The sequence below is a fragment of the Pongo abelii genome, chromosome 19 (assembly GCF_028885655.2).
Source record: "Pongo abelii isolate AG06213 chromosome 19, NHGRI_mPonAbe1-v2.0_pri, whole genome shotgun sequence".
Lineage (NCBI taxonomy): Eukaryota > Metazoa > Chordata > Mammalia > Primates > Hominidae > Pongo > Pongo abelii.
In genome coordinates, this window is record NC_072004.2 from 19,424,032 (window position 1) to 19,451,713 (window position 27,682).

The 27,682-nt window shown below is 46.2% G+C and overlaps 1 protein-coding gene across 1 annotated transcript; it reads left to right on the forward strand.

Annotated features, from left to right (window-relative positions):
* Nucleotides 1–1,162: 1,162 nt before the first annotated feature.
* LOC129054734 (proline-rich protein 36-like) lies at nt 1,163–27,205 on the forward strand. Its single transcript, XM_063719043.1, is given in 8 exon segments — nt 1,163–1,172; nt 2,792–2,992; nt 5,171–5,509; nt 5,607–5,773; nt 8,119–8,201; nt 24,504–24,563; nt 25,723–26,914; nt 26,916–27,205. Coding segments are annotated over 8 exon segments (2,280 nt in total). The 3' UTR covers nt 27,144–27,205.
* Nucleotides 27,206–27,682: the final 477 nt, after the last annotated feature.

Consider the following 27,682-nt stretch of genomic DNA (forward strand, 5'->3'; position numbering starts at 1 on the left):
TGGATTGCAGTGGTGGTATCCTAGCTCACTGCAGCCTCAACCTCCTGAATCCAAGCGAGACTCCCTCCACAGCCCTGCCAGTAGCTGAGAATACAGCCTACACCACCATGCCTGGCATTTAAACAATATTTTTTGTACAGATGAGGTCTTGCTATGTTGCCCAGGCTGATCTCAAACTCCTGGGCTCAAGTGACCCTCCTACCTCAGCCTCCCAAAGTCCTGGCATTACAGGCATAAGCCACTATGCTGGGCCCTGTCTATTCATTAGATTTGAATTGCAAATCTTCAAAGTTCATCCATATTTGCAGGAAGTATAAGTATTCCATTCATTTTAATAACTGAATAGTATCCCCCTGTGCACATATAATACATGTTGCTCATTTATTCTTCTGTTGATGAACTATTGGGCTGTTTCTACCTTTGGCTATTGTGAATATGCTGCTCTGAATGTTGGGACACAAGTATATGTTTTTTTAAAAATTGTATTTTATTTTTTGATAAGTTATTGGGGTACAAGTGGTATTTGGTTACATGAGTAAGTTCTTTAGTGGTGATTTCTGAGATTTTGGTGCACTCATCACCAGAACAGTATACACTGCACCGTATTTGTTGTCTTTTATCCCTTGCCCCCACTTCCAGTCTTCCCCCCAAGTCCCCAATGTCCATTGTATCACTCTTATGCCTTTGCATCCTCATAGTTTAGCTCCCACATATCAGTGAGAACATACGATGTTTGATTTTCCATTCCTGAGTTCAAGTACCTGTTTGCAACCCTGCTGTCAGGGGTTTTGGACATCTACTTAGGAGTGGAATTACTGGGTCATATGGTAGTTTTATGTTTGACTTTTTGAGGAACTGCCAAACTTTTCCACATTATACATTATACATTCCCATGAGCCACTGCATTATACATTCCCATGAGCAATGTGTGTGGGTTCCAGTTCCTTCACATCTCCAACACTGGCTATTTTCCATTTGTTTGATAATAGCATCCTAATGAGTGTAAAATGATGTCTCATTGTGGTTTTGATTTGCATTTCCCTAATGACTAATGACATTGAGCATCTTTTCATGTGTGGATGCTGGAAGTAGGGACGCCATGACAGGACAGTAGCCTTGGCATTGCCTTAGCAGCAGCAGCCTAAGATGGGGGCCAGGGAGCATGAACAAGGGTGAGGAGGGAGAGGAGTGGGGAGAGAGAAAGGGAGAAAAGAGATGGGGAGAGGGAAGAGAGAGGTAGAAAGTGAAAGATGGGTAGAAAGAGATGGGGGAAGAGACAGAGGAGGCTGAGAGGGAGAGGAGGATGGAGAGAGCAGAGAGAGAGAAAGAGAGATGGGGAAAGGGGCAAGAGATGACAAGAGAGACAGAGAAGCCAGAGAGGCAGAGGGGGAGAAAGGGAGAGAGAGACAGAGCAGGAGGTCGGGTCACTCTGGGTCCCAGTTTCCAGTGCAGTTGTAGGTCACCATCACCTAACTGCATGTGCAATAAAGCCCTCGTGCCTGCTGCTCACAGCCCCCAAGAGTCCTTCCTCCTGGAGAATAAAACCTTTGGGGGCTGCGTTTCCTCACTGGATTTTGGTTGTTTCTAATGAACCAAGTCATCCTGTCTATCACCTTCCCGGGCTCACGGCTCCACTGAACGCTGCCCCCTCGGTTTGGGAGGACCAGTGGTGCCCCCATCTCACCAGGCTCCCAAGGAAGATTGTCACCTTGGCCTGGGCCCAGAGTAGCCGGATACCCACTGGGGCTCTGCTTCTCCCTTCACTAAGAAAAAAAGAGACCAAAGAATGGTTTGCACAGAGGACACCTGTGCAAACATCCAGGGAACCAGGGAGTTGAGCCGTCTTCATTTCTTAACAGACACATTCCCTTCTGTGCCTCCTTAATGAGGGCATGAAGCACAGTATGCGTGTGTCCAGCTGTGTGCAAAGGTATGTGTGTGTGCATGTGTGTTGTGGGGGCATGCAGTAGGCAGCAAGGAAAGGGCAGCTCCTGCTCAAAGCTGCAAGTCTCTCTGAAGGAAAGATCAAGATTCCCTGGACCACAGCAGGACAGTGTTTTCATTTGCATCCATTTTTATTAGCATTTAAACCTGTATCTTCAGTACCATATAAACCTTAAGTTGGTTAACTGTTCTTACAAGCATTTACACAGTAAAATAAACATATGATAATATACACTGAAATTATGCACCCTGCACCCCGCTGCCCCCACCCCAGCCAAAATTATCTTGCAAACCTACACCCAGCAAAGGATCCCATAGCGCACTTTGGGAAGTATAGGCAGGAAGCCTGAGTCTCCATTGCTCATTCCATCTTTTCACCAGCTGTGGGCTACCAGGCTGCATGGGTTTTCTAGGGCTTCCTTAAAGTACCACAGACTGGGCAGCTTCAGCAACAGAATCTCACTGTCTCACAGTCCTGGAGGCTGTAGGTCCAAGATCAAGGTGTCGGCAGGGAAGGTCCCTTTCCAGGGCAGTGCGGGAAGGCTCTGTTCCAGACCTCTCTCCTGGCATGTAGGTGGCCTTCCCTGTGTCTCTTCACCTCGTCTTCCCTCTATGCATGTCTGTGTCCAAATTTGCCCTTTTATAAGGACATCAGTCATATTGAATTGGGCACCCCCGACTGATCTCATTTTTCATTTTAACTTATTTCTATAAGACGCTATCTCCAAATAAGATCACATTCTCAGGCACTGGGGCTAAGGACAACAACATAGGAATTTCAGGGGACAAATTCAACCCATCACATAGGCCCTCCCCGATGCCACCTCTGCATCATCTTTGTCTACAGGCAAGTTGGCATCTAAAAAGTGTCTGCCCAAGACATGCATCTGGCCCATGGTACAGCCAGTCCCCACGGCCAATGGTGAAATCCGGGTGGCATTGTTTCCTCACCGCCATGCCTCATGCAAGCAGCTGCCTTCTTATAACGGTGGACACAAATCCCGGCACAGGTGCAGATGCTTGCTGGCTGTGGGTGAAGTAGCCACACGTCAGTGTGCTGCAAAGATGCAGCTTAGAATGTTACGGCTTGTGTGAAAGATACGCAGATTTCTATTCCTTCCGATCTGTGGTTTCAAGTTCTGCTCGTCGGAACCCAAGGGGCTCTATAGGGTGCCTCTGGAACAGCCAGGGTGTTATGGGTGCTGAAAAGGTGTTAGGGTGCCTAGGCTCAACCCCAGCTTCAATCACACAAATAATCTTGTTGACATGATTTTTGGTTAATTTTTTTTTTTTTGAGACAGAGTCTTGCTCTGTCGCCCAGGCTGGAGTGCAGTGGCCCGATCTCTGCTCACTGCAAGCTCCGCCTCCTGGGTTCATGCCATTCTCCTGCCTCAGCCTCCCAAGTAGCTGGGACTACAGGTGCCTACCACCACGCCCGGCTAATTTTTTTTGTATTTTTGGTAGAGACAGGGTTTTGCCATGTTAGCCAGGATGGTCTCGATCTCCTGACCTCATGATCTGCCCACCTCAGCCTCCCAAAGTGCTGGGATTACAGGTGTGAGCCACTGTGCCCGGCCTGGTCAGTTTTTTAATTGATCTTTTGTATAATTTTTTTGTTTAAGAAAGGTATCCTTTGGCAGAAAGAAAATCTGAAACTCTAAATACTGTCCATTTTATCCATATATTGTTGGTCATACCCCCAAAATATATCCTGATTCCAGCCATCTGTCATGACTGCTTTAATCTGAGCTCCCATCATTTTTCTCCTGGATTACTGTACCACCCTCCCCAATGGCCTCCCCGCTACCACCTGGCCCCTCCCCAGGGCTCAGCAAGATTTTTCTGCAAAGGACCTGGTAGTAGCATCTTGGGCTTCGTGGACGCTGTGGTCTTTGTTGCACCTACTCAACAGTTACTCAGCTTCACCACTGCAGCCCCAAAGCAGCCCCAGACAAGAAGTGAACACAGGGGAGGAGCTGTGGCTCCAGTAAACCTTTATTCACCATAGGAGGGGGGCTTCATCTGGATTGTGGGCCATAGTTTGCCCATCCCTGCCTGACTTCATGGCAACACTGACCTTCATATGTACACCTCTTAAAAACATGTGTAAGCCAAGTGCAGTGGCTCATGCCTGTAATCCCAACAGTTTGAGAAGCCGAGGCTGGAGGATTGCTTGGGGGCAGGAGGTCCAGACCAGCCTGGATAACACAGCGAGATCCTGTCTCTACAAGAAACCATTTCAAAAGCAGCCAGGCATGGGGACCCACACATGTAGTCCCAGCTATTCAGGAGGCTGAGGTGGGAGGATCGCTTGAGCCTGGGAAGTCAAGGCTGTAGTGAGCTGTTTGGTCCACTGCACTTCAGCCTGGGTGACGGAGCAAGACCCTGTCTCTCTCTCTCTCTCTCTCTCTATATATATATATGTGTATATATATATATAATTTATTTATAGTGCGTGTAATGGTTGTCTACAAGACACACCTTTAATTAATCACAGCCGACCCTCAAATAATACGCATAGTATAGGACCCTTACAACGTTACACTCCCAACTCCTCGCCACCCATCTTTTGTTTTCTTTCTTCCCACAGATTCTGGGACCGTCTTCCTCTCCTGATTGACTCTGCATAAAGGGGATTTCTGGTGGGGGAAGGGTAGCAGGTGAGAAATGAAGTACCAAGAAACTAGCAAAGGGTCTTCTGGTTGTCTGGGGACAGTCCTCCTGTCATCCGCAGCCTAGTCTCAAGGGTTCTGGGCCGGTCACCCTGCAGCCTCTGTGCTGTGTCTCTGGATCTGGCCTCCATGGGAAGGACCCTGGGAGACCCAGCAGAGTGGGGTGCCAGGTTTGACAAACATCTTCCTGTTCCTCTGGCTGTGTGGCTCAGGAATAGGCCCAGACAGTGTGTCCAGGTGTGCGAGGCCACATCACAGCCCCCTTTGAGATGGCCCAGAGGACCTTGTGGTGCAAGCGTGAAGCTCAGCACCCAGAGTCTGGGACCAACTGCCCCTCCCTGTGTCCTGGAATTGGGGTCCAGTCCTGAAGACTCTCAGTCACCTGTGGGTGCTGATGAGGGAAGGGAGAGGTCTGTGGACTGAGAAGGGCCATTGGTAGGGGACTCTGAGCACCACCACTCAGGGGTCTGGTCAGTGGGGGTCTTGTCAGCAGAGATTGAACTCTGGGGCTCAGACACAGAAAACCTGGTCAGTGACCCTTTCTCCTTTTTCAGCTGTTGCCGCACATGCAGAGAGAGAGGAACTTCCAGGGCCCGCTATGGAGCCACAGCCCACAGCGTGGGGAGGGCCCCGCCCCCGCCCAGTGGCAGTGCTGCAACTAGAGGTAGCTCCAGAGTCCTCCGGGCCCTGCGCCGATACAGCCAAAGACCAGCAAAGCGACGAGCTGCCAGACCTCATGCCACCTGCCGTAGCCACTGGCTTGAGCCCTGGAGCTGAGAGCGTCGCTGGAGATAGACATGGCAGAGAAGAGGTTATGAGCATGGCCCCAGCCAGCAGCTCCCACACTGCCCCTAGTCCTGGGCATGGAGCGAGCCTTGGTGTCGGAGACCAGGGTGTGCAGTCTGAGCTCCTCTACCTTACTAAAGAGAGGCCTTTTTTTATTTACCAGAGCCACAGCCATGCTGCATCAGGACCTTTTCATTCTGCCAGTGCTGGGGCTGTCTATCTGCAAGCTGGAGGTGTTGAGAGCAGGAAACGGAGGCTGTGAGGAAGGGTTCCAGCAGCTCCTCCTGCTCTCAGAGGTGACCTCCTCTTCCAGGCATGGAGGTCTGTCCACTACTGGGCTTCTGGGCTATTTGCCCCTGATTTGCTGCCTGGTACGGGCTCTTCTTAACAGGCAGGCAAGGGGTGCAGGGACCAGGCAGGGGCTTCAAAGGTACAGCACCAAATCTTCCAAACTCAGCACTTGTGCCCTGGGGTCTCCAAACTGTCTTCTGCCCTAGGATTTATTCATACTGTTAAATTACCAGTTTATGCAAATGATATGTAAATAAAGCTCAACTTTTTGAAACTTCATGCCTTTTTGAACTCCCTAATGTTAGATGGTGTTTTTGAGGCTATCTGAAAATCTCTGATAATTGTGTCTCTTGTTGTGGTTGTTTGTGTGATTGAGTTACCACCATCAAATCAACTGTTACTGGAAACCTTTCAGGTATGGCTTTTAGAAGACCTAGACCTACTCTTGCCCATTTTTACCCTCCAGTTTATTGTGGAAGGAAGGATCATGGGGTTTCATGTCTCTGGCAGATCAATCACTTTCCTCCATCCATAGCAGGGAGGAGTCATGGCACCCCAGAGGGTTACTGGGAGGAGGAGGTGAGGAGGTGTATGGAATCCGGCCCTGTCACACAGACCTAGCACATTACACCCTGCTAAGGAAGGGGCACACCCTCTGCCCTCAACTGTCAGCCACCCATCCCCCATCGGCATCCCCAGGACTGCCCCAGATGGGGAGGTCTGAGATTGGGGAGCACACATAGATGTTCTGATGCTAGCTATGGGTCTTGGGGTGGTGACAGTGACAAGGACCTGGGTGCACATGTGAGTTGGGCAGCCAGTCCTGGCCAGAGCAGTGACATATGCATCCACACATTAGTGCACTCACATACATGTGCACGCTCACCTTCACAAACACGCTGCACACACGCATGTTGAAACTTCAGGGAGGGGAGGACGCTGACTCTGGGCCCTGCTGACCCAGACAGGGGCCCACTGTAATGGGTGCCATGACCCCACAATGTCACTGTTGCTGAGTACCCTCCCACCTACCCGCCTGCCCTCTCTGTGTCTGGAGCTCTTGGAGACAAGACACACAGCGGTGTCTGGTTCTGTGCAGAGGAGGCTTTCCTAAGTGAGAGGTACAGCTAGCTCAGCAGACTCAGGTGTATGTGACCTGCTGTGTTCCCTCCCTGCTGACCTGGGACAGTCGCTACCTGGTGGGCAGTGCTGGCCTCTGGGCAGGTGCCGAGGAGGGTAATCCATGGGCATTCACCAGATGCCTGTTCTGCACTGACTGTGTAGATGGTTGTTTCCTGCATCCTCACAGCAACTCTGTGGGGTGGGTGGTGTCCTCAAATGTACCCATTTGACAAGTGAGCTGTCTAGGGTCAGAGGAGCTGATACTGGCCCAGGGAACCAGATGTGAGCCTGGGATGTGCTCTCAGTCCTGCCCTGTGCTATGCTGGACTCAAGCCCTGACCTCTGTGGCCTCCCTGCCCTGGATTCCAAATCGCCCTGGGGCCTGGACTTCAGTGAGACAGAGCCTGGCCCTGGAAGAGGCACTAAAATGGAGGCCCTGTGGGTGGTGGGGAGGCGGGGGTTCTCAGTCCAATTCTGTGCCTTAAGCTGGGAGGAGGTCTCACCAACTCAGACTTCAGGTGTGGTCACTGATGGTCTCTGTGGGGCCCACTGGACACATGGGGTTCTGGGGGAGTGCATCTCTCCTGGCCAGAGTGCATGAGAATTGGAGTAGAATGGAGCAGTCACCAGATGTCTTGCTTCCTACAGAAAACTGGGCATCTTCGTGGAGACTGATCCTATACAGATGTCCAGTCCTAACCCCGTCTGCCTCCAGGTGCCCACAACAGCTCATCGTGAGTCCTTCAGGCTCGGCAGGTGGACACCGTTTGCCCTGCTGCGGCAGGTGTGTGTCCATCTGAGAGCATTTGAGGACAACAGGCCTCTCTTTCCAGGTTGCCCTGTGCTCAGGTCCTCAGGAAGGAGCCCACCCCAGGTGGAATGCAAGGACTCCAGAGACTGGGGAAGGGGTGGGGTCACTGGGTCTGGCCCCTGTCACTTGGAAGGGGTGGTAGAATGGGGCTCCTCGGGCCGGAGGGCATCTAGGGGTGTGGCAGGACTGGTTTGGGTGTTTTCTGGAGCACTCGGGTACAGCAGAACCATTGGATGACTTTGTCTTGTGGGATGGTGATGGATGAGGTCATGGACACCCTGCATGTGATGAGTGAGGGGATATTATTGACAAGTATGAGCAGGTACAGGTGGGGCCGCTCCCTCGAGGGAGGTGGGGCCTCACCTCCTTCACTGTGCCTGGTCAAAGGCTCCTGGGCTCCCTAAGATCACAGGGCCGGGACAGGCTGTCCATGCCCTTGGGACCCCAAGTGCCTCACCTTGCCCCCTCTCCCTGGCCCCCTCTGGGTCACAGGGATGCCAAGCTGGGGCAGCAGTGGACACGGAGCATGAGCATGTTGACATGTGGAAATTCATTGATTGCCTCGGGATTGTGTGGTGAGTCCTCTGTCCCCTGACACATTGGTCTCCCCTCAGGGACAGGTTTTGTTTTCAGAAAGATCTCTCTGAGGCAGGACATGTCTCCCCAGCTCGGGCCAACCTCCTCTCCAGGGTCAGAACTCCTCCCTGCCTCTCCTGCAGGTCCAGCCCATGGTCAGGATCAGGGCAGAGCCCAGAGGCCCATCTAGGGAGCTCAGGAGAGTGGGTGGGACAGAGAGGGGGCTGGGTCTGATCTCTGGGCTCTCAGCACTTAGGTCTCCACATCAGCAGAAGAGGGGGCAGCCCATGGGTCTGGCCCTTTCCCCTTGGGGGCTGCCCTGGTGAGATCTGGGGGTGGTGGCCACAGGGTAGGGGGCAACTGGCCAGGCCTGTGGGCCATTGCATAGCAGGTCTCCGAGGACTCAGAGAGTGCAGCTGAGGCATCCTATAGGGAGGGGCATGGGGACATCAATGGCTGTGACCCTGGCAGGCTGGGGGAGAAGAAGGGTAAGGCCTGGACTGGGCATCTCACAGTGAGGCCAGGGGGCAACAGAACTTGCAGCTGGGATCTGGGCCTGATAAGGGGAGCCCAGCCTGCAGCCAGCCCCTCAGGACTCACAGGATGGAGAGAGGGAGGAGCCTCAGGCAGGGGGTGATGTGAGCCCGTGAGACCTGCCACTTCTGGGACACACCTGAAGCAAGCCAGCCCAGGGTGGAGCTGACAGCCTTGGGAGGACGACAGATGGGGTGGGCAGGGAACAGTGGCACCTGGGACCCCTCAGTGGGGGGACTTGGTCAGTCCCCAAGGCCCTGCATAGCCCTCCAGAGACTCTGATTCCCGCTGGCTCAGTCGGCACCACGCAGGGTGGGTGACGGGGCTGAGTCAGTGCAGGTAGGACAGCCAGGCACCCCATGTTCTGGCTGCTGCAGTGGCTGGGAGGAGGCTGAGAGATGAAGGCTGACTGCCCTGAGAGCCAGCTTTGGCTGGAGGCGGGGTGGTGGGCCATCCCCACTGTTGACTGGGCCGTTGGTCACCCTTGTCAACCCAGGCTTCTCCCCAGCATTCTGGGCAGCCCAGTGACACACCTGGGGGTCTCATGCCTAGGCGCTGAAAGGAAGAGGGTCACAGGAAGACCAGGGTGGCTGGAGACAGGGTCACGGTCTCTGGGCTGAGCAGGATAGGGGAAGATGGGGAACAGGCAGGGTCAGCAGCCAGGGTGCGGGGAGAGACAGGTAGACGCTGGGAGGTCAGACCCTGCAAGACCCGTGGGGAGTGTCGGGTGGGAGAGGCTCTAGGTCCATCCTCTGGGCACTGGGCAGCTCTCAGGCCAGGCTCCCTGGACTCTGGTGGTTGATGTGGTCACTCCCAAGGCACTGCTGTCAGTCAGGGCTCAACCACCCACCCTAGGTGGCACCCATCCTGTCTCAGGACTGAATTTTCTCAGCTCCCACAGACGGTGCCACCTCTAGCCCAAGAGGGCCATTCCCATTGTGTGGCCTGAGGCCCCTTGTGGGCCCTGAGTGGCCCCTGGCAGGCCAGCCTCACACTCCTTCTTTTCCAGGGTCCTGGTGCCTCACGGGGACCATGTGCCCAGCTCCGCAGGGAGGCCCTGCCTTCCTTCTATGTGCCTTCTTCTGGGCTGAGACTTAGGGTGGATGGGGAGGGCTGGGGCCCTCTCAGGGAGGGAGATGGCTCCTAGCCCGGGAAGGTCCTCAGCTCTGTCTGAGTTGCCTTACAGTGAGACGAAGCTGGCTCCTGTCAGTGCACAGGAGGTAAAGATAAGAGCCTGTGCCTGCTGCATGGGAGGCTGCCCCAGGGACAAGGAATCAGGGCTGATGGGTCAGGCAGAAGGGGTGACCTGTGGGCCAAGGTGGTGGTGACTAGGAGTGACATGCTGTCACTGGGGAAAATGGCAGTTCCTGCTCCACCTGACCCCAAGACTCTGTTCCCGTGGTGGTTCAATCAAAACCCAAACCAAGAACTACAGTCTTGCTCAGAAGTCACTGCCTTCTTGTTCCAGGACCCCAGCTGAATGATTGGAAAGAACCAAAACCCAGGGTTTTTGTGGTCTGAGGATGCTGAGTCCTGGTATCAGGAGGCCAGGCAACTGGTGCCCGTTCTATCAGAGGGTCTCAGCCCCCCAGGGTCTGCCCTTTCCTGGCTCGTTCCAGTTCCTGGAGCCCAGGACCCAGCATCCATGGGCCGCCGCCAGAGGCCAGACAGCTCCTCTAACTCCATCCTCGCTCACTTGACAGCAACGAGGTCAGGAAACAAAACACACTGACAAATAGCTGAAGATGCTTGGAGACGGGCCAAAATATAAGAACGGCAAAAAGGTAACATGGGGAGGGAGTGGCCCTGTGACTGCTCTCTGCAGAGCCAGGAGACAGGCACCCATGGCCGTGACCTGGCCTCAGCGAGTGGGTAGCACCCCGTCCTCACTTAGAGGACACCAGGCCTGGTTGCCAGCCTTTTGCCCATCTACGCAAGCATTGCCTTTCTAGGAGAAAACCTAATGCCAGGACCTGGGCCACCCCTTGCTCAGGGGTAGGGACGTGCCCGGGTGACCCAAAGAAAGGAATAGGTCCAGGTCAGAGTGCACAACCCTGAGTGCTCCTCCACACTTTCAATTGTTGGGGGGAGGCCTGCCTCTCCCTGGGACCCGAAAAAGGCTGGAGACTTCCAGAACCCTCAGGCTCTGATCCTCCCTTGGTCGCCCCGTGTCCTTCTCACTAAAGTGTTCTGTCTGTTCCTGTCTCGCAGGGTCTATAAAGGAATTTCCCCCACTGGTGAGGGACTGGGCATGCTCACTCCTTCTAACCATTGAGGAAGTCAAGTCTAAGAACCCCAGGGAATACAAGCTAAGGCCCTCCCAAACTCGGCCAGAGCAGAACAAACAGGCCAGGCCATGTCAGGAGCCCAGGACTCCAGCTGGAGGGAACGTCAAGCCCGGGTTGGGGGTTGGGGCTGTGGTCAGACACACAGCCTGGGCACAGACAGTGACTCAGGCACCACAGGTGTGCTGGGCTCTGCTGACCCTCCCTGGTTTCAGAAACAAGGCAAAAAAAGAGCTTTCTGCAGAAGGAAATCTTCCTCCTTTCCTTCCAGAAGTGCTGACGGTGGGGTGACTGCCATTTGGGGCAGGGAGTCTTTTGTGTGTTCTGAGTCTGCTTCCTCCTCTTGGCCCTGCCCTACAGGTCATGAAGGAGAAGGGCAAGAGGTCCCCACATGATGTTTAGAGAGCGATATGAGGTCAAGTAAGGCATGTGGTGTTTAGAGAACGATTCGGTGTCAAGTATGTGGTGTTTAGAGAATGATTCAGTGTCAAGTAAGGCATTTCGGGGGCTGCAGGTATCCTAGGGGAGATGGGCAATCCAGAGGGATGGGAGCTTCCCCAGGGCAGAGGCCAGGGTCGTCCAGGAGGGCTGACAGAACCACCAAGAGCTCTTCTGGCCAGGGAGCAGCCAGCATTATGGATTGAGCACCTCCCAGGTTCCCCTGGGCTGGGCTGGGGCATTTGGGGCCAGAACCCAGGTGGCTCCTGAGGAGATGCCAGGCAGCAAACAAAATAATGCAGAATGGTGAAAAGTGCTCTCCATGATCCATGGAGGCTGAGGTGGGTGGATTGCTCGAGGTTAGAAGTTTGAGACAAACCTGGCCAACATGATGAAACTCTGGCCCTACAAAAAATATAAAAATTAGCCTTGCGTGGTGGTGCATGCCTATGGTCCCAGCTACCCAGGAGGCTAATATGGAAATATCAAAGCAACTTGATTCAAGGTTCTGCTAGAAAATATTTAACCAAAATAAAATACCAGTTACCTTCAAAGGGCACACAAAACTATTTTCAAAGGTAAACTAGGTTCAGAAACTGTAATATTTCACAATAGACACTTTCCTCAATTTCTAAAACTAGATACAGAATGAAAATGCTCAGTTTTCATATAATCCCTTTAGCCACTCATAGACTTGTGTTTACAAAAGAAAGGCAACTGTGATCCTCTGTTTCAGCACAAAAAAATCTAGAGTTGCTGAAAATTCATTGAAAGACTCTTTATATAACCATATTTGTCCTTCACTTTTCGTAGATCACTGGATTTGTGTTCAGCAGTTTTAAAAAATCTCTCTATCCATGTATGCATTCATATATGGATCTATCTATCTACATATGTAGATATGTATGAATATTTTCATTCATACATAGCCTTGACTTCCTCAATGTTTAGAAGGAGTGAGCACACCCAGTCCCTCACCAGTGGGGGGAATTCCTTTGTAGACCCTGCGAAGACAGAAACAGACAGGTATGTGTATGTGTGCACCTAAAAATCACAGGTATAGGTATGTGTGTACCTATCTATCTATGATCTATCTAGTCCCTTGGTTCTCATCTGTGACACCACGATTCAGTCAAAGAAAAGCAATACGGCATCACTGCTGTGACATGGTTACTCCACGTGCAGTACAGCATAGGATGTGGTCAGCCTCCTCAACCATTTTCTTGTCTACTTGATTTTAGAGTCAGTTCTTACTATTAGGCAGCTACTAATTAGTTGATATTACAACCAGCCCTCATTTAGGCATTTTACCTTGATAATACAGTTTTTATTGTTTGGGCATTTTATAAACTTAACCTTTCTCTTGCTATCTCTCCAGAAAGACGACAAGCCTGCATTTATAGTTTTGCAGCTACAGATAATTGTACAAGTAACTAAATATGTGGAATTGTTAATTTGTGTCAAGCACTGTACTAGGCATATTATATACATAATTTATTTACTGTATATAGCCACAGTATAAATTAGTTACCGTTAAAATCCACATTTTTCAGATAAGGAAAATGAGGCACAGAGAATTTAAGAAATATATGTAAGTTACACTAGTAGGATGTAGCAAAACCCACATTTAAACTCACATTTCTCCCCAAAGAGCTTAAACTCCTAACTTTTATGTTATACTGATTTGGTACTTATCACTTTTGAATCTCAGTTTTCTCATCTAGGAAGTATACTACTTCATTTATTCATTAATTCATTCAGTCATTTCATTGTCTACCATGTGCTAGGTTACGCGGAGGTGCAGGCACAAGGATTAACCAGGAACAAAACAGACTGTGTATGCTGTCAAGGGCATAACTTTCCAGTGAGAAGAGTCAGAGAGCCAGGAAATGACTGTAACATGTCATGTGGTGACAAGAACTTTTATGAAAAATGAAGCAGGCTAAAGTAGAGAGAAAGTGTTGTATTGGAAGCACATTTTATATCATATGTGGAAAATTCTGGTAATGAGACATTTGAATAGCAAGAAGAAGATTCTAGGCAAAAAGTAAGACAAATTTAAGTAGGAGGATGTTCTAGGAAGAATGTGTCCATCAGTGAGGCCAGAGCAAAGTGCACAACGGGAGGATGGTAGACGACAGTTTCAGAGCAATGCCAGGAACTAAATAACGGAAGGCCTTGGAAGACATTGTGGTCAGTTACTGTCCAACCAGGAGACTGAAACTGCACAGTAATTTGAATAAGGAAAATTGAAAGTAAATAACTGTTAACTATTTCAGGGAATTATCTCTTAAAGCAGGGGTGTCCAATCTTTTGGCTTTCCTGAGCCACATTGGAAGAATTGTCTCGGGCCACACATAAAATAAATACATGAACACTAACGATGGCTAATAAGCTAAAAAAAAAAACAAAAAAAACAAAAAAAAACCTCATAGTGTTTTTCTGTTTGTTTTGGGTTTTTGTTGTTGCTGTTTTGTTTGTTTTTTGGCTTTTGGTTTTTTTTTGATGCCGAGTCTCGCCCTATTGCCAGACTGGAGTGCAGTGGCACCATCTCGACTCACTGCAACCTCCACTTCCTGGCTTTAAGCGATTCTCCTGCTTCAGCCTCCCGAGTAGCTGGAACTACAGGCACACACCCAGCTAATTTTTGTATTTTTAGTAGAGACGAGGTTTCACCATGTTGGCCAGCATGGTCTCGATCTCTTGATCTCGTGATCTGCCCAGCTCAGCCTCCCAAAGTTCTGGGATTACAGGTGTGAGCCACTGCACCCAGCCTGTTGTTTTGTTCTTTTGGACAGAGTCTTACTGTCACCCAGGCTGGAGTGTAGTGAAATGATCTCGGCTCACTGCAACCTCTGCCTCCAGACTCAATCAGTTCTTGTGCCTCAGCCTCCTGAGTAGGTGGGATTACAGGCATGTGCCACCACACCTGGCTAATTTTTGTACTTCATTAGTAGAGAGACATGGGTTTTCACCATGTTGGCCAGGCTGGTCTTGAACTCCTGAACTCAAGTGATCTGCCTGCCTTGGCCTCCCAAAGTGCTGGGATTATAGGTGTGAACCACTGGCACCCAGCCAAAAATCTCATAGTGTCTTAAGAAAGTTTACAAATTTGTGTTGGGCCTCATTCAAACCAGCCCTGGGCTGTGGGTTGGACAAGCTTAGGAAAGGCAAATCAAACACACACACAAAATAGGGACAGCAAATTCATGGAGCTGCCAATGTGCTCTCCAGAGCTTCAGGCAAGCACTGCAGGAAGAAACTCATCTGGAAGAATCTCCCACACACACCAGAGCTGAGTGCTTGACCTCCTTGGAGAGGGTGAGGATGTGGCCTGCTTGACAGCAGAGAATTCTGCTGAGTTTCTACACTGACAAAACACTGGAAAGCTGCTCCCCTAGGTGCTGCCTGTGACCTGCTCTGTCCCCAGAGAGGTGATGGCCACTGTTGGCTGCTGTCCCCCAAAAGAGCAAGCTAAGAGGAGTACTCAGAACTAGAAAGAGCCCCAACCTTCTCCAGTGTCCCTCTAGCAGATGCTGCAGATGAAATTTCACACCATGCCACAGACAAGGCAAAGCCAGTGAGCAAGGTAAAGGGGGGAGGTTTGGAACTGATGGTAATCAGCTCAACAGTGCAAGAAAAATGAGTTTTCTTTTGAAAAGATGTCCAACATCAGAGATCATTAGAGAAATGCAAATCAAAACCACAATGAGATACCACCTCACACTAGTCAGAATGGCTATTAGTAAAAAGTCAAAAAATAACAGATGCTGGCAAGGTTGTGGAGAAAAAGGGAACACTTAGGCACTGTTGGTGGGAGTGTAAATTAATTCAGCCATTGTGGAAGACAGTGGCGATTCCTCAAAGACACAAAACTGAAATACCATTCAATGAAGCAATCCCATTACTGCATATATACCCAAAGGAATATAAATCATTTTATTATAAAGACACGTGCATGTGTATGTTTATTCCAGCACTAGTCACAATAGCACAGACATGGAATCAACCCAAATACCCATCAACGATAGGCTGGATAAAGCAAATGTGGTATATATACACCATGGGGTACTATGCAGCCATAAAAAAGAACGAGATCATGTCCTTTGCAGGGACATGGATGGAGCTGGAGGTCATTATCCTTAGCAAGCTTATAAGTGGGAGCTAAATGATGAGAACACATGGACACATAGAGGGGAACGACAAACACTGGGGCCTTTCGAAGGGTGGAGAGTGGGAGGAGGGAGAAGAGCAGAAAAAAAATAGTGTGTACTAGGCTTAATACCTGGATGATGAACCCCCATGACACAAGTGTACCTATGGAACAAACCTGCATATGTACCCTGACCTTAAAAGCTAAATTTTTTTTAAAAAAGAAAAGATGAGTTTTGCCCTCATTCAAAGAATTTGAGCCAAAGGGTGACATTTTAAATGGAAAGACAAAAGGAACAATAGAAGGAGTAAAAAGCATCTAGAAGGACAGGCTACTAATAGAGACCTGAGATGACAGATGGGCAGGGGTGGAAGCAGTAGACCTCTAAGAGATGCTTGGATTCACAATATTTTTTTTGTTTTTGTTTTTGTTTTTGTTTTTTTGAGACGGAGTTTCCTCTGTTGCCCAGGCTGGAGTGCAGTGGCGGGATCTGGGCTCACTGCAAGCTCCGCCTCCCGGGTTCACACCATTCTCCTGCCTCAGCCTCCCCAGTAGGTGGGACTAAAGGTGCCCACCACCATGCCTGGCTAATTTTTTTGTATTTTTGGTAGAGACGGGGTTTCACTGTATTAGCCAGGATGGTCTCGATCTCCTGACTTCGTGATCCACCCGCCTCGGCCCCACAAAGTGCTGGGATTACAGGCGTGAGCCGCTGCACCCGGCCGGATTCACGATATGTTTTAAAAGAATCACTAACACGATCTACTGATAAATTGGTTTGGCCTATGAGAGAAAGAAACTAGTCCCAGAGGTTTCCAGATTTCTTATGGAAGAATAGAAGTGACATTTACTAGATGGTAAAGACTGAATAACAGTGAAAAACAGTGAGCTCACTTCAAGAAAAACTGACAATATTCTATATGTCAGTGATACAATTTAAAATTTGAATTAAAAAAAGAGTTTTCGAAAACTTTTATCAACTTCTTGAGCCAGACTGCTGTCCAAACACCTAAAGATCTTTCTGGTTAGGCTGGCAATGATTTAACAAAGCTGTTGTTTATTGACATTGTATAATGAAATGTGCCAACATTAAAAAGATCTGCTTAACTCCGTGAAACAATGTCTAATGGATGATATTATAAAATTGGGCATGGGTAAAACTTAACTAAAAGTATAAGATGGAACAACAGATTTTAGAGTAAAATTAATCTTTTTTAAATCTTAAGAGTTTTAGGAGTTTTCATATGTAAGGTTCCAGATTCCACATTACAGCTAACTTTTTTTTTATTTTTTATTTTTTTGAGATGGAGGCTGACTCTGTCACCCAGGCTGGAGTGCAGTGGCGGGATCTCAGCTCACTGCAAGCTCCACCTCCTGGGTTTAGGCCATTCTCCTGCCTCAACCTCCTGAGTAGCTGGGACTACAGGCGCCTGCAACCACGCCCGGCTAATTTTTTGTATTTTTAGTAGAGACGGGGTTTCACCGCGTTAGCCAGGACGATCTTGATCTCCTGACCTCATGATCTGCCCGCCTCTGCCTCCCAAAGTGCTGGGATTACAGGCATGAGCCACCATGCCCGGCCTACAGCTAACTTTTAAGAAACCACCCCTTTAAAATTTTCAGTGTAGTATCAAAAGAAGATTGTCCCCCATTACCTGAAAAGGTTATTAAAATACTTCTCCCTTTCCAACTATTTTTCTCTGTGAGACCAGATTTTTTTCATACACTTGTTTAAACTCAATAACATATTTTAACAGATTAAATGTGGAGTTAAATATGATAATCCAGCTATAATCTATTAAATCAGATATTAAAGAGGTTAATAAAACTATTATCACTCTTCACATTTCTATTTTGTTTAATTTTTCATGCAAATGTGTTACTTATGTTAACACATAATGAGTTTGTCATCATTGCTTTGAATCAACTCATATACTTCTTTCAAGTTATCAGACTCAATTTTAATACAGTAAATACCTACACATGTAATGCAGATAAATTAAATCACATTGCGGCCCCCAATAATTTTTAAGATTTTAAGGAGTTCCTGATGCCAAAAAATTTGAAAACTGGTCTTTATTCTTTTGTACTGTAATTTTTATTCCATTTTCAAGACTACATACTTGCTGTCCAGAAAGACTCAAGTTGACAAAAAATTGAAAACCATAAACTCAATACAGAGACCATTACTAAATTAATAAAAATGTGTATTTAGCTCTCTTTTAAAATTTGTGTCATGTTTGAGTAGAAGAACCTTACTTACAGTATTGATCGTATTTTTTTCCCTTAACCTCTGAATTTGGAAATATCATGCAGAGAGGTACCTTTACCAACTCTTTCACATTTTATTTATATCATCAATGGCTACCAAGGGTCACATTTATCCAAAGATGTAAAGAAAGAAATGATAGAAACACAATATTTGTTCCTTGGGAACTATGGGTTTAAGTTCTTAAAGGAAATGTCTAGTTGTTTTAATGTAAGTAAGAATTTTCTTTTTTCTGCTAGGAGGTATAGTATTCCACCTTCTGCTACTCATGTTACCTGGCTTTCATGAATTTCTGTCCTTCCCTATTTTCAGAGCACATGCATTTCCTAACATCTTCATATTTCTACCGCGTCCATCCGCTAAGCTTTCCCTAACTTGTAAAATAACATAATGCCTTGGAAATGAGAGCAAAAAACGTGGACTCCTCCAAGTCAGCAAGATCAACCTTCATTCTTAATTTAAATTTTAGACTGCAATCATGTGCATAAAAAATGAATATACTGCTTAAATGAAATAATCATCTATAAATTTAATACCCAGATCAAAATAATCATGAAATAAACAGCTATAAATTCAATACCCAGATCAAGTATCCTCAACAGTCTAGAATTTCCCATCTGCCATTTCCCCAATCACAATTTACCCCCAATAGTAGTCGCTGTGAAATCTACACCACTTTTTCAGGTGCTTTTTGTCTTGCCTGCTTTTTGTTCCCTTTTCTCGGTGCTTCTTGCCTTTTTTTGATGAATGTAAATTTTCTTAAACGTTCATTGTATTCCCTTTGGTTTGGAATTTATACACTCTTACTCTCCTGTTAGAAATTTACTAGACATTACAATATATTTTTTGACTTATCAAAATTTAATAGTTATTAATGCTTTTACCATTCTTCTGGAAAATGCAAGGAAGGATCTTAATCCTATTATCCCTTCTTTTTTTTTTTTTTTTTTTTTTTTGAGACAGAGTCTCGCTGTGTCACCCAGGCTGGAGTGCAAGTGGCTTGATCTCGGCTGACTGCAACCTCTGCCTCCTGGGTTCAAGCGATTCTTCTGCCTCAACCTCCCAAGAAGCTGGGACTACAGGCGCCTGTCACCATGCCCAGCTAATTTTTGTATTTTTAGTAGAGACGGGGTTGCACTATGTTGGCCAGACTGGTGTTGAATTCCTGACCTCATGATCCACCTGCCTCGTCCTCCCAAAGTGCTAGATTACAGGCATGAGCCACCAGCCAGCCCTGTTATCCCTTCTCACATGTACTTGTGTGAATTGGGTCTGTGCTGTGTATTTAATATCCCCAAAGCACTGCTGTTTTAGTCCATTTGTGTATTGACAAGATATCTGCCACTTTTTCTGCTCTCCATTCATCCCTGAATCCTTGAAAACATTTATTTGTGATCATTTTGCTTTTTCTTCTCAATAAACACTCTTTAGAATTTTAGGGTCTATCTGCTGATAAAAAAAATTCTGTCAGTTTTTACTCATCTGAACGTGTTTTAATGTTACCTTTATTTTTAAAAGATACTTTGGTTGTGTAGGGAATTTTTTGACTAGCGGCTAGTGTCTTACATCACAGTGAAGCTCTACTAATTTCTACTTGTTTCTTGGTTTTCTGCAGCTTCATTACCAGGAGTTTGTCTTTCTGAAATTGCAGGTTATTATATTTCATTAATTTTAGAAAATTCTCAGCAATTAGGTCTTTAAATATTTTTTTGTGCCATTCTTATTTTCCTCTCTTTTCTTCAGTGTATATTAGATTTTATTATTAAATATCTTCAGTGACTCTTAAGCTCTTGTATCCATATATCTTTATGAATGTATGTATAAACATGCGTATTTTTTCTGGCTAGTTTCTTATGATAGCAATTATAATTCACTACTTCTTTACTCAGCTGTGTCTCATTTGCTGGTTTTTTTTTGTTTTTTTTTTTTTTTTGAGATGGAATCTCACTCTGTTGCCCTGGCTGGAGTGCAGTGGTGCCATCTCGGCTCACTGCAAGCTCCACCTCCCAGGTTCCCACCACTCTCCTGCCTCAGCCTCCCAGGTAGCTGGGACTACAGGCGCCCACCACCACACCCGGCTAATTTTTGCATTTTTAGTAGAGATGGGGTTTCACTCTTAGCCAGGATAGTCTCGATCTCCTGACCTTGTGATCCACCCTCTTCAGCCTCCCAAAGTGCTGGAATTACAGGCGTGAGCCACCACACCTGGCCTCATTTGCTGTTAAACTCATTTATTGAGTCACCTTTTTCTTCCTCACATTTTTTAGTCTTAGAATTTTTGTGTTTTTATTTACCCTAATCTGTCACTTTTATAGTTTCCACTTGTTGAAGTTTCCAAGCTTACTATATTCAAAGACCTCATGTCTTTGAATATAGTGATTCTAGTTGCTTTGACACATTTTTTTTTCTTTTTCCTTGGCATCTGTTTATTCCTTCTCACAGTGTCTTTTTTCTTCATTGACCCTCGTATCTTTGAGCAAATGTACAAAATATAGGGGGTGAACAACTGGTTTTGTCTGTCTTTAGAGGCCCAACTAACGTTTTCTTTCTCAAATGATTGCTATTTGCTCATGCCAGAAGTATAAGGACAATCAAATTCTGAGTTACTTTCATAAAAATTTGGAGTTGGAACCTTTTTGGGGCACTCAGGTGGAGGGCAGCCAGTCTGCTGTGGTGACTGGGTGAATTCTGGTGCCTTCTCACTGCTTTAATGCACCAGCAGCCTTTAATATCCATGACCAAACTGGGGGCCTCTGCAAGACTAGCAGAGGTTTAACACAACCTGGTAGATATCCCATCTGAAGTAATAAATGGCTCTAGGGCAAAGCAGCTCTTATTTCTCTAGATGCTGTTTCTCTCCACATCTCAGCCTGACAATTCTTGGCTGTGCATTAACTCAGTTAATGTTAAAAAAAAATAATAAATTATTACCTCTGATTTATTTTTATTCATTTATTTATTTTATTTTTATTTTTTTGTGATGGAGTCTTGCTCTGTCACCCAGGCTGGAGTGCAGTGGCACAATCTTGGCTAACTGCAACCTCTGCCTCCGAGAATCAAGGGATTCTCCTGCCTCAGCTTCCTAAGTAGCTGTGACTACGGGCACACACCACTATTAATTTTTGCATTTTTAGTAGACACGGTGTTTTGCCATGTTAGCCAGGCTGGTCTCGACCTCCTGACCTCAGGTGATCCATCTGCTTTGGCCTCCCAAAGTGCTGAGATTATAGGTGTGAGCCACCGTGCCTGGACCTGATTTGTTTTAAAATGTTATTTTACATACAAAAACTAATTTAAATTATTCTAGGATACCTAGTCTGTCTTTATCAGAAGCATAAGTCTGACATTTATTCATCATAAAAACCAGTATTTGAAATTTTCTCTCACTTGTGATCTGTTTTGTTGTTGACCTCACAAAATTATCTTATGAAAATGTTCTTATGTCTGAAAATATTGTTTTATTTGACAAATATTTTTTTCTTTGTGCCATTCTTGATACTTTTATATTGTAAGGTTAGATGAAAAGAATTAAGAACTATTTTAAACTGGTGTTAGAAAGCAGTGCTTACTAAGGACTTCTGTATTAAAAGAGAAATGGCAATATTTGTCAAAATGTCTATGCAATCACCTCATTTGAATGTATGCTACACTGCAAATAAATGTTTATATTTATAAATGTCTTATTTTTTGTCACAGCATAGAATGGAGTGGAGAAGGAACAAAGAAATCTGTAACTGGTGTGATCAATCAGTTGTAAACACCAGCCTCCAAATTATCTGTTATTAATTGTTGGTACTGAGAGTTCACAGTGAAACAGAACAATCAGAAAATATGGGCAAATAAAATTATTAAAAATTCATCTCTATGATGTGCCATGTTCTGAATAGGCAGTTTCTGAGTCTCCAGGCCATCTGTACAAGAAAGAGAGTTGTTATTTGGTCAAGGACACATGCATTTTTCAGTCTAGAAGAATGTCATCATTTTCTTGAAGTAATTGCAGTGTTCCTACTCTGTATCAAACAGCAAATACCTCTGATTCCTAAGTCAACAGCATCGTTATTATTTGATTTTTTCCAAGTGAATAAAATGAAAAATAAAATGTTATGTCACAGTCCCAAAACACTGCTGGCATATGGAATAGTTGAGATGATAGAACATGATTTTACAACTCCAAACTGAAAATATCTATCCAAGCAGTTGCATCCCCGAAAAACTATTATATTGTCTGGCAAAAAACTCTCTCATGATAGGAAGTTTTTCTAGCTATTTCTAGAAATAGAGACAGGGATTAAACTTTATGTGGCCCCAAGAAAAGGAATCAGAATTGAGTACTTCAATGATGGCTTATGGGCTTGAGAATTAAGAAAAAAAGGACCCCTCCCCCCACAGGTACTAACAGTTACATAACCATGGGTGCCATGGAACTAATTTGACATATTGAAACAATTTTCTATAACCATTCAGATTTCTGACAAATCAAAATATAACTATCAAATTCATACTTATGTAAGTTACAAGTCAAATCTTATTTTAAAAAACATCCAAACTCTTTGAAGATTTATCTTAACAATGACAAAGCAATTGACTGGGAAGTAGTATTGTTAACCATTCAATTGACTATTTGACCTAAGAATACTGTATGTATATATATTTAATTTCTATTGAAACAAATGAACATGTTTGTTTATACCATATAGTTATAGTTTGATTTTTTTAAGAATTCAACCAAAACCATCAATCCTGAAGTATCAAACTCCAGTGACTTCAGCAATTCTACTTTTGAATTCAGTGATTTGGTAACAAACGTAAGTAAAATATTAATAATTTTGGCCAGGCGTGGTGGCTCACGCCTGTAATCCCAGCACTTTGGGAGGCCGAGGCGGGTGGATCATGAGGTCAGGGGATCGAGACCACTGTGAAACCCCGTCTCTACTAAAAATACAAAAAATTAGCCGGCGTGGTGGTGGGCGCCCATAGTCCTAGCTACTCGGGAGGCTGAGGCAGGAGAATGGCGTGAACCCGGGAGGTGGAGCTTGCAGTGAGCTGAGATCACGCCACTGCACGCCAGCCTGGGTGACAGAGCAAGACTCCGTCTCAAAAAAAAAAAAAAATTAATAATTTCATGGTAACCCTCTCCATTTTTTTCAGAATCAGAACAACATTTTACCTTTGCTGATTATTAAGGAATGTTCTCAGTATCATCTAATATTTATGTTCTTGCAAATGCAAGCACTGAACACTGATATTTTAAATAACATTATCTTGTTTTTAAACATCATGTATTGTTCATGCATCTGTAGCCATCTGATCAATGATGGGAAAACGGAAAAGTGAGTAAGTATCACTAGCCTTCTCTCAGGGAGTCACATTTAATTGGCTGGGCCCCTTTGAATTTCCATCTAGAATCTTCTGAGATTAATGTGGAAGTAATCACTCTGCATAAAAGCAGCTTAAAATACTGGACATAGCTTCAGTATCAGAATACTTTCAACTATAGTGTGACATGCACAACTGCTTTGTTTTTCTTGAATATTTTCTCTCTTCCACTTGGTTAAGTAGCAGGTTGTGCTTTTCTGGAGGAAAAAAACCAATGTTGGAAACCAAGTTTTATTTAACAAAATTAAGTGATTTCAGCACAGACAGATTTTGAACTTAATTCTGCAGTACGTTTCACAACAAATTTCGTTGTATTAATGGTAGGCCATTTCATACACAGAGCAGGTTCGAGCACTGCAGAACACAGCTAATTTTGCTAATATATCACACAATTACAGAAATACGTGTGCTAAATAAACTTGTCCTATTTTCATGAAAGTGAACAGTGTTCAATAACCCTCAAAATATTTTATTTCATGCTGATTCAGGTTTTTTCTAACCATTTTTTTCTGTGACTTTGCTTCCACAATAACATAGAATGTTTTTAAAAAGGCAAATGTAGTTTGTTTTCATATATATTTTCCAGATACTCTTTCTTAAGAAAGCATGGTAACTTGCAGTTATTACCATGCGTATCTTTTTTTTGGCAAAAGGATATAATTTGTTTTAAAAAGCCAATCCGAACACTGTCCTATGTGAATATAGGGTGGCCATGCTGTTAAATTTGCACATAGCCTGTCAGTGACTGAGGATGACCCAAATTGCAACTTCCTGTTTTAATTTTGCAAAGGTTGCCTATGCCTGATGGTGTGTCAAATACCCAAAGCTTGCATGGAGGGACCTAACAATGGACCTTTTCACAGTTGTGCTTCCAGAATCTTTATCGACTTTACTTCATAGTACAATAAGATGAAAACAAAACACAAACCGCCTGATTTCCAAGAGCTGCTTTAAAGCCAAAACCACCATGTGAGACTTAATAATTAAATTTATTACAGTTGGTATAGTACACATTAGATATGGATGACATATCTGCAGTGAGTCATTGTAAGTCTAGTAAATATCCAGATGATAACATCTATTTAAGAACAGCATTGATAATTATATACGAGGAGGTCATGTTAAGTGTTCCACAACAAATTAAAGAGATGAAGTCCATGAAGTTATCTATGCTACTCTATATAAGAGATGGGAAAAGCTTGGGTAATACTCAGTGCGGATACTGACTTGTGTTTGTGACTCATAGGCGGTGCTCAGACACATTTAACCCACTGTCTGACAATGACAGAATGAATGAACGTGTGCTGTAAGTGAACCCCTTTTGGGCATGAGGTTAATTATTTTCTATATGAATACGTTAAATCATTTTGTTTTCCAAGTGTAAATGAAGCCTTCAATTTGATTGAATAAAATACAAGATGTGCACCACCATGCCCTGCTAATTTTTTTGTTTATTTTTGTACAGGCAGGGTTTCACCATGTTGCCCAGGCTGGTCTGGGACTGCTGAGTTCAAGCCTTCCACCTGCCTTGGCCTCCCAAAGTGCTAGGATTACAGGTGCGAGCCACTGCATCTGTCCTAAAATACAGATTTTGCTTAATTTCTACACTTGATGTTCTGGTACAGACATTTGCTTGGAAATACAATATAGTTAACTGAAGGCTTTTCATGGGGAAATAAGGTATCAGTAAGTATTCCAGGATTTTAAACTAGAATACAAGAGAATATTTAAAATAAACTATAGGGTAATATAAAATGTATTTATATCCTTACATTTAACTGCTTATTTTACAAGCAATAATAGTTATCATTCACCAATTAATAATTTATGTCAAGTTCACCTGTATTAATACACGTAGACTTCTATGAAGTTCTATAATGCCAAATAAAAAAGCAACATTTAGGTTTAGTATGTATTTTATATAGGCATAATGCAACACCAGCATTACAGGATTGCGTTTACAAATTCTCTTGACTCTAAGCATGAAGTTGTGTTAAAAGACTAAGGCAATTTAACTGTTTTTGGGTTTTTTATATTAAGGAAACCTAAATTTGTATGAGTGAATTAAATTGAGTTAATTACATTTTCTTATAGGCATATCAGTTTACCCTATCTTTGTTAAAATAACATACACTGCCCTACAAAATGAATGCTGTATTCACAATCATGTTTCTGCCACAATCTTAAAGATTTGGGGAAACAAATGCAATGTAAAATCAGAGACTCCATGTTCAATGCCAAAGGTACACACCTCTATTTTTTCCCCAATAAGCCTCTTGGAAGTCTTTGAATTACATATTGAAGTGCACGCCCTTCAAGGAAATGTGATGTTTTCGTTTATAGCTGGTGAACAGCATGCAATTTAACAGCACTGTCACTAACAATCAGAGACTGCTCTGGATCTAAGTACTAAAAATGACCTGCACTGCAATCACAAGATATTTGGAAGTGGGAATTTATTGAAGAAGGTTAGGCCGGGACTCTAAAGCAGCACTTGATTCTTTTGATTCAAGACGACGATGTTTAAACGTTAGTATCATTATTGTTTCTTTTTCCCTCAACTCTTCTCCCCCACCACCTTCTCCCATCGTCTTTCCCCGCTTCCCTTCTTCCTCCCTCCGCTCCCCCTTCTTCTCCCAGCAACTCTCCTCTCTTAGCCCGTCTTTCTGCCTTTTTCTTCCCCCTCCCCACCTCGTTCCCTGCCTCATCCTCTTCTCTCCCACCGATCTTCTTCCCCTCTTCATCTCTTTCCCCAAGGTCGTCTTCGCCGCTTTCCCCACCCTTCTTCTTCTCCCCAACCCGTCCTCTTCCCTTCTCCCTCCCCACCCTTTTCTTCCCTTCACCCCCTTTCCACCGTCTTCTTCCCCACCTTCTGCCCTTTCCCTCCCCTCTTCTTCCCGACCCTTCTCCTTTCCGAACATCTTCCCACCTTCTTCTCCCCTCTTCTCTTCTCCCCTCCTTCTTCCCCACTGCGATCTTCCTGCATCCTCTTCTGCCCTCTCCCTACTGTCTTCTTCCCGCACCTTCTTCTCCCCCGCAGTTTTTTCCCCCTTCCCCACCGTTTTCTTCCCCTCAGTCTCTCTGCTTCCTCGCAGCACGGGTTCCTGTGGCGGCAGCTTCTCCTTCCATCTCCTTCTCTCCACCCGCTCGCTTCCAGTCTCCACCTTCCCGCCTATTGCCGCAGCAGCGTCTTCCCGCCGCTCCCTCTTCTCCCCTCCCCCTCCCTCTCCTCACCGTCTTCTCCCGGCCTATTACCCCCAACCGTTTTCTTCCCATGTCTTCCCACTTTCTCGCAGCAGCGTCTGTCTGCCACGCAGTCTTCTTCCCATCTTCTTATTCTCCATCTTCTTGCCGCCCCCATATCCCCACCTTCTTCTCGCAGCAGTGTCTTCCCGCCGCCCTTCTCTCCCCGCACCATCTACTCTCTTCCTCTCCCCACGCCGTCTTCTCCCTTCACCATCTTCTTCCCGCGCCTTCTCCACAACCGTTTTCTCCCCCGTTTTCTTCCCCTCACACCGTTTTCTTCCCATGTCCTCCCACCGTCTCGCAGCAGCGTCTGTCAGTAGCAATCTTCTTCCCACTCTCTTCTCTCCCTCTCCTCATCGTCTTTTTTCCCAGCCTCTTTTTCTCCACCATCTTCTTCCCCTCCCCACCATTTTCTTCCCGTTTCCATCTCCCCACCACGCAGCAGCGACTTCCTGCCGCGTTTTTCTTTTCCCGCACTTTCTTCTCCCCTCTTCCACTCCCCACCGTCTTCGCCCCCGATCGTCTTCTTGCCCACCCCCTTCTCGCGCTCTCCCACTGCCTTTCGCCTAGAAGCTCTCCACGCATGCGCGCGCCTGTGTCCCCGCGCCCTGTGTGTCTATGCGCCCAGGCAGCCCCATAAGCTGGGCCCCTGAGCTCCGCCCCAGCAGCCAACAGGAGACCCAGCAAAGTCGCTGCCTGTGCCATCACGGCTGCCGCCGCCCCCGCCCCCGCCGCCGCCCCCGCCCCCGCCCCCGCCCCCGCCGCTGCTTCAGAACTGAACAGTGTTGGCTGCTGGCGGAAGACAGTGGGGCCCAGAAGACTGCGGGGAGACGGGGAGGAGGGGACGGAGAGGGTGGGAAAGACTTTGGAAAGTGGGATGGGGAGAAAGAAGGTGGGGAAGGAGACAGTGGGGAGAAAGTGCAGGGAGAAGGCAGTGTGGTAGAGAAGCGGTGGCTCACGCCTGTAATCCCCGCACTTTGGGAGGCTGAGGCGGGCGGATTCCAAGATCAGGAGTTCGAGACCTGCCTGACCAACATGCTGAAACCCAGTCTCTGCTAAATACAAAAATTAGCCGGGCGTGGTGGCGAGCGCCTGTATTCACAGCTACTCTAGAGCCTGAGGCTAGAGAATCGCTTGAACCCCGGAGGCGGAGGTTGCAGTGAGCTGAGAACGCACCAT